The sequence below is a fragment of the Aquila chrysaetos genome, chromosome 8 (genome assembly GCF_900496995.4).
Source record: "Aquila chrysaetos chrysaetos chromosome 8, bAquChr1.4, whole genome shotgun sequence".
Lineage (NCBI taxonomy): Eukaryota > Metazoa > Chordata > Aves > Accipitriformes > Accipitridae > Aquila > Aquila chrysaetos.
The window spans coordinates 1,069,719-1,081,505 of NC_044011.1; the positions used below are offsets into that span (position 1 = coordinate 1,069,719).

At 39.5% G+C, this 11,787-nt stretch overlaps 1 protein-coding gene across 1 annotated transcript; it reads left to right on the plus strand.

Moving 5' to 3' along the window:
- Positions 1-4,444: 4,444 nt before the first annotated feature.
- LOC115344416 (keratin, type I cytoskeletal 13-like) lies at positions 4,445-10,463 on the plus strand. Its single transcript, XM_030021676.1, has 8 exons — positions 4,445-5,247; positions 6,025-6,107; positions 6,570-6,726; positions 7,377-7,538; positions 7,912-8,037; positions 8,270-8,496; positions 9,287-9,654; positions 10,104-10,463. Exons 1-8 carry the CDS (start codon positions 4,510-4,512, stop codon positions 10,127-10,129), a joined length of 1,887 nt encoding a protein of 628 aa, XP_029877536.1. The 5' UTR covers positions 4,445-4,509; the 3' UTR covers positions 10,130-10,463.
- The last annotated feature ends 1,324 nt before the right edge of the window (positions 10,464-11,787 follow it).

Sequence of the window (11,787 nt, forward strand, 5' to 3'; positions counted from 1 at the left end):
TCCATTCTGGTACCAACAAAAAAATATATTCCTGTCCCATTGACTTCACCCTGTAGGAGACTGGGGTAATCACAGGGGGACAACTCTCTGATTCTGGCTCAGAAAGTGTTAGAAATGATAACTGGCAGCTGATAGGCAGTAATTAGCAGCCTGTAAACTGTCTGTCAGCTGTAGGGCACAAAAACCTTGACCCATGGTTGTCACATTCAAATGACAAAAATGATGTGTACATTTTCAGGATCTGAACAACAGGCATTCTTCCCATCAACCTACTTGCATGGAAGATGCAAGTTACCCTGCACAAAAATGTGCACTAGGAGAGTGCTAGAGGTTTTAAACTTGACAGGCAAGCTTACTACTGCCTTAATAGTCCTTGCTTCCTTTGCTGGGTCTAATCAAAATTTCTTTGGAAGTTATTGTGATTTCACTAGAACATTATGAAATGAAGTAGGAATGAAGAGCGAGCACAGACTCCTAGGTGAAAAAAGATCCTCTCTTCTTACAAAAGTTTCTGGTAAGAGTGATGGGAAGAGATTATTAAATAGATCAAGAGAATAAAATCTAGCACTTGCCTGAGGTATGGCATCAGAATGACATTGAATTAAGGGGAAATGTTTTAACTTTTTGGTGCACAGACACAAAAGTGAGAATACATTTTCTCCAGGTCTGTTTTGAATGCAGCAGCTCCAGCCTGTTTTAAAAGTCTCCCAGTTCTGCTAAAATATACAGCAGCGTGGGCTGCTCACAGAATTTGTCTTCATTTTGATGCTAGGCAGTCACTTCTTTGATATATATCACAGACACCTGATTAAAAGGAAAACAATAACAGAGAGAGGGTGAAAGAATGTCAGCTGTACTTGAAATGTGGCATGTGCTGAGCTTAACAAGAAGCAGTATGCAGTGTCAAAACATTCAAATACTCTGCAGGGTGAGTAATGCTGGTAGCTGTGGTAATAAATGTCCTTATTCTGGTCTGATTTGGAAATAGCAATGTTATATAGCATACTGGATGCTGTATCAACACAAAAACATTAATGATTAAACTGTGCATCATATATAAGAAAGAGATGAGAAAAGGTCCTAAAATTACCGGTTCCTTTTAGGTAATTCCATAAATTATAAACTTTACGTCATCCATATAACACATTAGTGGAAAGCATCAGAACAAAAATTTGTGAAGGCTCTTTAAATGACCTCAGAAAGGAAAAATTCGTCCTGTCCACAGCATGGATCTTCTCTGGTTTGTAAATATTCGCACAGTTAAATATTTAATAACCAATAAATTAAAATATGCCAGGATGGAATTCAATGTATGCAAATTTACAAGAGGATGAAGTACTCATAGTTCACCTGTATTTTTCAGGTACCTTAGTATTGTAGTCCAAAGAGACATACTACATTTTTGAGAACACAGTGACTGTGAAAGAAACAAAATATCACAAGGGAAAATTTTCAGCTGTTAAGAATACAGCATATCCTAATAGCCAGCAGGATTTCTATAAAAAGCACTAACTAGTAACAAAAATAAAATAATAGCAACACTAAAGACAAAAAGGAACATCCTATGAGCATATGACTTAAAAGCTACCAAGATCTAAAGGCAAAATCTTTCATTTGTGTTCCTCCTTTATATATAAGTAGTGGTAATAATAGAGAACTAAAATGAAATGTTGAGGCTATCTGAAGTTCTCCACCCTCAATGGCTTGGCTCTTTCTTTTCTTTCACTGCTTTTATTTTTTAAAGTATTTTCCAAGCATATAATAAGATATGTGCTTATCAGAAGAACCTTCCAGTACAGACAAGTCCCTGCTGTGAACAAACATATATAGAAAAAGACAACCAATAAATAAAATAGCAAACAGTGTAGGTTCTCAGAAAGTACATAAACCGATAAAGAGCCTCTTTTGGCAAATGTTTTTACTTGTTTTAGTAATTCCAGAGAATTTTTTGCTCACTATCACTAACAAACCCATAGATTGTTCTAGCTTGTCTATGAAAAGCACCTATAAGGAATATCACCAGAATAACTGATGGAAATTTGAATCTGATAATCAATTTTACTTACCGTAGTGGCATTTGTGAAAAAGCGCCCCCATTGACCAAAATGACATTACCCAGACACAAAGGCAAAACAACACTAAAAAGAAAAAACATTTTTCTATAGTAAACTACATCTTTCAGCACCAATAACAGAACATGAAGAAGCCCAGAAACTGTGTTTACGCTGCTGAGGTGACACTACCATCCTCCAGCTGTGAATCAAAGAGAAATTATCACATCACCAAGCTACTTGAAATCTTTCATCACCTTTGAGCCATTGAGTATATCAAATAGCAAGATAAAATCAGAGAGCTTTTGAAAGAGATTGCATAAGCAGCAATAAAGCAATGCTGGCAAAAGCACAGTGCAAAGGACAGAACAATAGATTCAGCCAGAAAATGGTAAATAATCCTTAATTTAACATAAAAAAGACCAGAAGTTAAGAGGCAGAAAATACAGTTTGTAAAAGAATCATGCACATGAAGACTGATAGCAGAGTGTGAAAAACAACAGCGACATACCATCAACTTCCAAATCAAGGTGGCCTTTGGAAAGCCAGGACTGCATTGCATTGCCATCTACAAGAGCTCTTTTTGAAGATGCTGAGAAAAGAACAGCAGACAACAAATGATAGTTCCTCAGGTGTGCCCTTCTTTGTTCCCTGCACCTGAGGTTTAGGGGGAGATAGCTAAATTTCATAAATACCTTACAGTCATTAGAGGATCAGTAACCAAACTGAGAGGAAGAAAGGCAATGAAGACATTTCAGTAACAGAACAAAACTGTCACTGGAAAAATGTACAGTTTCTTCCAAGCAAACTGTGACTGTTTGGGTCCATCTACAGCAAGACCACAAATGCTGATGGTTTTGCTGTTGTTTGCAATTAAGCGGTAGGGACTGGCTGTTTACATGAATGAAGTCTCTACTGTATTAAAAAATAAGATGTAAATTTCTCATAAAAGCTTGCAGTGTAAGAACACAGCTAAGTGGATGCTGAGGAAATGAGATTCTGCATTTGAACCAGAATGTTTAGTTTTCACCCAGGACTAAGATGAAACATTATAACATGAGGGTATTTTTGTAGATGATAGTCAACTGGAATCAAAGAGTCAGTCAGCACTGTTTGCCCAAACTCAGACTCTTCTTACAGATTTTTCAGAAACATGCAATTCTGTCTTCAGATACTCTGCTTTAGCATCAAAACTAACAATTGAGGATGAAAATCATTTACAAGTTCATCTTGCTAAACTTCTGGGGATCAGTGCAAGACTGAAGTATAGTCTAATTTCTTTTGTGGTCTCAACAGTCTGATTTCAACCGATTTGTGTAAAAAGCCTTTCATCTTTTCTCTCAGGATCTCTTTTAGAGTCTCATGGATCTCTGCATTAAGAGCAGTATGTATAATTACTCTATCACCCGTAACAATAGAGAATGAACAGTTTTATATTAAACCATAAAAGGCCTTCCCACACAGTAGTTTATAGGTCAGTGTCTGCATTAATACAGCTTCTAATTGTGCTACAACTGACACTGTAATACAATTAAAGTATGCTTCAGCTTCCTACTATGTTAGATCAACAGCTCTTTGGTGAAAAAAATCCAATATTTTTTTTCTCTTTGAATTCTAGGACTTAAGCTATCTAGTGTGCTGTCCTATCACTTTCTTCACAAAAGAAGGATTTTGCTTTTTAAATAAGAATCCCACTGCATTGCTTGAAATAGACTTCTTATATAAATAAAGATGTTCTCTAAGTGATGGCAGGGATACACAAGTTGGACAATCTAAATATGCAAGTTGTACAGCCCTATTAATAAAACTCTTGCACTATCATATATAGTGAGATAAAGAATATAAGCAGTATAGAAGATCTTAAATGCACAGAATTTGAAAAAGCAAAAGAGAACAACAGTCTTTGACAATAGCAGCTACAAAAATCTGAGCAAAGAAAGGAGATTAATGATTGAACAAATAAATGCATGGTCTAACATGAGAGATTTGGGCCTCATCTTTCTTTTAGGGAAGAACTGAGAACAAAAATTCTCTCTGTACAGTTCCATGAGGTACACATTATCTCAACATTAGCTTCAACAGGATCCTGTATAAAGTGGCTTTTCCATCATAAAGCAGATCCAGGCTGCATGAGGCAAAAGACTACCTAGTCCAGAAAAACCTAAATGAAAAGAATGCAACCCAAAAGAAAAGAAATGTTCAATCTTAAACAAACACCATAAATGCAGCAATGGGCTAGATTGCTGAGATATCAGCACAAAAATATTGTTCAGCAAATTATTCTTGGCACAAACAACAATGTTGGTAAATGCCCTGGGAGAAGGAAACACCCTGATGGTGACACCCACTGTTAAAAGTATAAATAGAGAGAGCTGGGGGTGAAAATTTGCAGTCCTGAATCTTATCAGGCTGTGCACCTAAATTTGGGATTGTGGTTAGACTCTTACCTGCTGTCACTATGAGCTGTGGCACTAAGTCTTCGACTAGTACCACTAGAATTAGCAGTGGAGGTGGTGGTGGTGGTGGTGGTGGTGGTGGTGGTGGTGGAGGGGGTAGCAGCTGTGGAGTTCGTAAGTCTGGTGGATACTCCTCAGTGTCCACTAGAAAATACACTTCTGGAGGAAGTGGAGGCTTTTCTGGGAGAAGCTTTGGTGGAGGAGTTTCCAGGAACAGCTATGGAGGGGGCTTTAGCAGTGGCAGTGTTGGAAGGATTAGCCGCAGTAGCTATGGTGGGAGAATGAGTGGTGGTAGTTACGGAGGAGGAATGGGCTGTGGAAGTATGGGAGGAGGATTTGGATCAGGTGGCGGTGGTTTTGGGGGAATGGGAGGTGGTTATGGAGCTGGCCTCGGTGGAGGTAGTTTTGGCGGTGGTGGATATAGTGGAGGTGGATTTAGTGGCTTTGGGGGCAGTGGTGGCTTTAGTGGTGGCAGCTTTGGTGGTGGTGGCGGCTATGGTGGTGGTAGTTTTGGTGGAGTGGGGTTTGGTGAAGATGCTGGCTTGCTCTCCACAAATGAAAAGTTGACCATGCAGAACCTCAACGATCGCCTGGCTTCTTACTTGGATAAAGTGCGACGCTTGGAGGATGAAAATACTCAACTTGAACACCTGATCAGGGAGTGGTATAAAAATCAAGGTCCCACTTCTACCAGGGACTACAGCCAATATTACAGAACAATTGAAGAACTGCAAAACCAGGTAAGATGTAATTTGACTAACTTTGAACAGATTCTCATTAGAACAGCACTTGCCTCCTGCAGCACAATATCCCTATTTGAGGCAATATATTCCCTCCTTTGTTTTAGTCAGGAAGCAGACTGGTGGGGTGACAAAGCCTGACTACCAGTTTTTCTCTGCTGCGGGTGATATGCATATTCAGGCACACTTGTATTTGGCACAGGTAGCATTGTTTGGTGCAGTGGCAGATCATTACTAGTGCACCCATTATAGGGCCTGTCCAGTGCTCCCTTCAACACTGTGCTCTTGCTTGTTTGTTCCTCACTCTCTTGACCAGGAGATATAATCATTGCTTGCTTATGTTGTGCTGCTAGTGGCCATATTAATTGCACCTTCTTGTGAATATGGAGGATGAGCCAACATGTGCATTTAGTCTAATTCTAGCCCTCAGCCATTTAATAGTCCCATATCTCCTACATGAATATGGTTGTTGCCAAACGCAATGGTAATTATGTTTTCCCACTGTTTTTGAATATGAAGAGTTTATTTAGTTATTATTTCCAACAAGGTATTTTTAATAGATATTTGTAAACCAAAATTGACAGCAAAGGCACTTTCTTTTAACTGGAAGCAATACACTCTTCTCTCTTCTCTCTCTATATAGCTCCTGCAGCACTAGTCAGGCTTGACATTACCATAACAATATTCTGTAATGTGTTTCTGCACAGGTATGTCTTCCCTCTATCTATGTGTCAGACTGAAAAGACAACTGACTAACATCTGCCCTCTCCCTTTCAGATTGTTGGTGCAAATGTGGACCTTAACAAGATCCTTCTTGACATTGACAACACTAGAATGACTGTGGATGACTTCAGACTGAAGTGAGTTGTTCCCTTCCTGTTTCATTCCACCTTGCCTCCCTTTACACCCCATCAGTTCATATTGCCAATTAATCTTTGTAGATGGAATAGCCTCTTGGCTCCAATGACAGAATATATAATTGTTAGCAAAAGCATTCTGAGAATGTTTTTTTTTAGTTTTTCATTATTATTTTTCTCCAGACAAGTTATTGAAGATTGCCATTTAAAGGACTACATTCTAAGTTTCTCCATCCTTGTATGTAGATTTATAAGCATAATCCTCATCATACAAATCTCACAGAGAGAAATTCTACTGAAATCAAACAAACCTATTGGAGATGGAAAAAGAATTAGGTCCTTTCTTTTAAGAACTGAGCAATGGGATTAAAGACCAAAGGTGTACTGATGGGAACTGTTCATAATCAAGATAACAAACAAAGAGGTCTGGCAGCACTTTTACTATCCTTCTTGTCTGTTGTTTAGGTATGAAACTGAATATACTCTCCATCAGAGTGTGGCAAGTGATATTAACGGATTACGTCCACTTTTGGATCAACTGACTCTAGCCAGATCTGACTTGGAGACACAGTTTGAATCCCTAAAAGAGGAATTGATCTATCTTAAGAAGAACCACGAAGAGGTAAGTTTCTCCACACTTTAAAATAATAACTAACAAAAACTCAACACTCAGAGAATTTCCTGTGGATTTCTTCCACTAGCAGTAACCAGATTTTGGCTGCTGGCTTTGATCATCCAACTTGACACAATCTGGCTTCGATTTTCAGGAGTATGTAGCATCCACAGCTGCCCACAACTGATGTAATAAGACACCTAGGTCAACATGTGGCAAAATGAGACCAGGGAAATGAATGGCTTTCAGTACAAAGTACAGTTTTGTTCCCGAACTCATGGAAGGAAAATTGGATAGAATATATGGAGAAATCGAAAGAAAATATTTATACTACCTGCAATGATATTTCCCATTGAGAAGAAAAATACATAAAAGGATTTTCACAAAGAGCATACTGCATAAAATTTCTTATGACCCTAAGGAGAAAGTGTCAGTGTCAATGCATACATGGTGCCTGGCTATTGTCCACCGTAAAGTTTGCCTTAGGAATGGCAGAATTGTTCCCTTTTACAACAAGGGTAGATGAGGCCCCCTTTGCAGGAACGATACGGCTGTGTGAGCATTTGTGTCCCTTTCTTTTCCTTTATTTGAAACTATGACATTTCTCCTTACCTTCACCCTTTGAGAACCTGGTGGGGTTTTGGTTTTTTTTTTTTCAGGAAATGAAAGGACTGCAAACACAATCTGGTGGAGATGTCAATGTGGAGGTCAATGCTACCCCTGGCATTAATTTGATGGAAAAATTAAATGAAATGCGTTGCGAATACGAACGGCTTATTGAGAACAACCGGAGAGAGGTGGAAAGCTGGTATGAAACCAAGGTAAAGCGCAGGGTTTTTTTGGCTACTAAATTTTTCAGAAAGAACTGGACCTACTTACATCCAGCAGAAGAAAGGCAACTTGTCATGTATTATTTAAGGGACATTAACTTTAAATGACTTTAAGAAGTTTACTGTGACAGGTCAGTTCTGGAGTACTAAGGTTATGTGGTAAAGCATGTAGAATCTCTGTGTTCCAGCAGCAAGGTGAATTGCACAGAGTGAGTTAGCAGAGTGGCATGTGGGAAATATACATGGTCAGTCTATATTACATCTTTCTTCAAGCATATTAATTGCTTTCTTATTGCTGTTATGATAACCCCACAATGTTTTCTTATTATCAAAAATGCCTCAATTTTGTATGTGAATTTTTCAGATGGAAGAAGTTAATCAACAAGTCCACTCAAGTGGCCAGGAGATACAATCAAGTAACCAACAGATCTCTGAGCTGAGACGTGAATATCAAAGCCTGGAAATTGAGCTGCAGTCACAAATCAGCATGGTAAGTAAAGCTATTTACTTCTGCTTCACCTGTGACACAGGACTGTATGTGCAACTAGAATGAAAGAATGGTTACACATAGAAAGTACTCCACCTGTAGAGAATGGGACACTGGATTACTTCTCTTCAAAGATATGCTTTTTTCTGGTTTGTGAAGATCTCAAATTTTTCCACAAAAATTAGTTAAACTTGCCACATTCCCAAAACCACTGTATTTTGTTTTCCATTTGCAGGTAGACTCTCTGCAATCCAACTTGGAAGACACAGAACGTCGCTATAACATGCAGCTGCAGCAGATCCAGGGTATGATCGGCCCCTTGGAGGAGGAGCTGGCCAGCATCCGCTGTGAGATGGAGAGTCAGAATGAAGAGTACAAGATGCTCCTGGGCATCAAGACTCGCCTGGAACAGGAGATTGCTCAGTACCGGGCACTGCTTGAGGAAGGGCAGCAAGACCTTGTGTATGTAAACTGACAAAAGAACACAGCATTGTGTGAGATCCAGGGTTGCTAGATTAGTCACAAAGACAGGAAATTAACAGTCTACATTTGCAGAACAGATTTTGTACTGAAATGAGGCTAATTCAGCTATCTTGACCAATTGCCTCCCAGGTTTGGTGTGCTATACATTTCTTGGCAAACCTGTTCAGAATATAAATCACATGAAGAAAAATTAATGCAGAAATTCTGAACTACCGACTTGGGGCTTCACAGGGAAACGCACATACAGAGCCTTACCTTTACCCTGGTTCCAGAAAATGCCAGGAACTGAACAGACACAAGTCACCTAGGAAAAGACTGTAAGCAGAAAAATGACCATAGTTTTCCAAACCTTCATAGAAGTTTCAGTGTGCAATGCTCTGAAAATTCAAGCTACTTTGGTTTCCCTTATGCAGTGAGCCTGCTTCTGCTTGTAAGTGGCACCTGAAAGAACAGCTAAAGCTTCATTTTCTGCCTTTCCAATTTGGAGTGCAGTGACACCATACACTGGTAAAGCAGCAATGCTAAACCTTGCAAGAAATATCTGAGTGGAGCACGGGAAAAGCAAAAACTCTTCCATTCAGGCTGAAATTGAAGGAGAGGCTGATTTTTGGCACTGCATCAGTTGTCTTGCTGATCTGTGCTAGGTTCTAAAAAGGGGAAGTACAGACAAGAGAAGTGCAGGTTTCCATGCAGTATCTGTAGACAGATTTCCTTCTGAGATCAAAAATGCATTTCATTAACTTTTTTTCTCCTTTCTCTCTCTTCGCAGAATCCCAGCCGGAGGAATGGGAGGAGGAATGGGAGGAGGCATGGGAAGTGGTAGAATAGGAGGTGGTGGCTATTCTTCTGGAGGAGGAAGAGGAGGAGGAGGTGGTAGCATGAGTGGTGGATATGGAGGTGGTAGCATTTCCTCCAGCAGTGGAATGGGAGGAGGAATGGGAGGAGGAAGTGGTGGAGGAGGAATGGGAGGAGGAGGAATGGGAGGAGGAAGTGGTGGTGGATGCAGTAGTATTGTTGGAGGAGGAGGAGGAGGAGGAGGAGGAGGAGGAGGAAGGATCTCAGGAGGCGTCAGCAGTTCCCACTCCTACTCTTCATCTTCCCAGTCTCAGTCCTGCAGGAGCGGTGGTGAAAGCCAAGGTGAGAACTGTTGTATGGGCACACTGTTCTCTCAGTCCCATCCTTGCTAATTTATACACTGTATCAACATACTCTTTTGGAGGTAAACAGTACCAGGATAAACTAAAATTTCTGGAAAGTCTTAGATTTACTTTTATTAAAAATTCTTTCCTATTTGTGTGCAAAGGATCAACTCTGCTTAAGAAACACACATTCAACATCTATTCAATTTTGTGGGTGACATCAGCTAATCATGTAGTTAAAACCCAAACTGGTTTTCTTCATCTCTCATTCTTTGCAGAATCTTATAAATACTGCTGCTTTTGTACCATGCTGAAGTTTTCCTTTATGCTTTTGGAGTGCTTATGGTCACCTTTCTCATAATGAAGCTTCTTTTCTGTCTGGTAGATACTGGTGCCTCAGAGATTCACTGCCAGTACTGGAGGAATTAATACTTTATTTCTAAACAGGGTATGGAAGAAAATCTTTTGACTAAGAATATGCATTGAGGATCCTACAGTGCAAAACCTTTCAAACAGAAATTGGCCCAAATCCTCTACATTCCCCATGCTCCTGAGGAAAGACAGATGCTCTTAACAGTTCCTCAATGTTGCTGATGCCATCTATCCAAAAAGGCCTGTCAGAGCTACTCAGATGGGCCACCTGCCCACCTGACATGCATGCTATGTGCTTCTTCTGCCTGGAATGCTTTGTGGCTTCAATCATTGGCACTTGAGCTACTTGCTTTATAGATTCAACCTGTTCGTTGCTTGGATTGTTCTGTATCAGGAAAATGTCGCTAATAAAACTTCATTTCTGTCTGATGCAACCAGAATCTTGTGTGTAGGTTTTCTTCCATTCTGTAGGTGTAAACACTTCAAAAGAAAATACAAAGCCATGCCAACACATGCCTCCAGGTAGAAAAGTTGATGATACATTACAACAGTTGATAATGAAATTTAGAGTTAAAGCACAATTTCTGAGCATTCAGGGCAGATCATAATATTCTTGAAGCATCCTGGGCTGTGCCTTTGTTTTTTAATAATGTGCCAGATACGCTTGTGGAGCTGAGCTCTAAGACTCAATAGCAACTGAGTATCAGCCCAGAACAGGCTGCAGCATCTCAGCACTATATGAATGCTGATAAAGCTGGCAACAAATGAGTGCCCATCCAGGCCCGACACAAAGAAACATGAATGATTACAGAATCATGATTGCAAAATGAAAGGAATGTTTCAATTTGTGATTCACAAAAACTTAACTGACACTCATCAGTTTAAACTGGTAATGCACAAACTAGGGATCTGTTTTTGAACAGAAGAGAAGTTAAAAGGAAATAAAATTTACAGGATCTTTACAAAGTTCTCCTCCATAAAATGTTAATACTAACAGCAATATTTGCCTTCTACCTGTGACAAATGAAGTACATGCGAAAGTACCTGGAATGTTTACTTTTGGATATAGGAAGATCTGTACTGTGAAAAATTAACATAAACTGAGCCACATCCAACTGGTACTTAAAAACATTCCTGACTACAATTTGCAAAAAATTTGATTGCTTGGCTGCTGCAACAGCTTGGAGCAAGTCAGCAAACAAATAATCAGAAAGCACTCTCTTGTTATTAGCTATCTTTTGGGAGTTGCATTTGCTTCTGTCCAGCTTTTCATATGCTTTTTTACAGTCATTATTTCAAAGAAATTATAGTACAGCTTTCTTCTGTGATTGGGACAACTTTGTTCATGCAAACAAACAGTAGCTTGTTTCACTGCAGCCCACCCCCATGGATAAAACCCATTTCCAGAGACTTTTAGTTGAAAAAAATAACTTTGCCTTGTGAAGACTAACAAATTCAGAGATCAAAGGAAATGAAATGTATTGTCCTAGGCCTTTCAGAGCAGTCTCTTGTGCATGTTTGAGGAATCTCAGAAATTTCTTTATGATATTTTGGAGGAGAGAGGGCTGCCAAAGTAGGCAGATCACAAACCACAGCTTTATTAATTTTAATGGGAAGTTAGCATCTGAATTCCTCAGACTCATTTGGAAGTCTTAGTCCATTGTACAGCTACCACCTAGACCACACAGAACAGAAGTCAGCTATAGGCTGTGCAGCTTGCAAGTAAAGCCACCAGTGGAAAACCTGGAAAGGAACATAA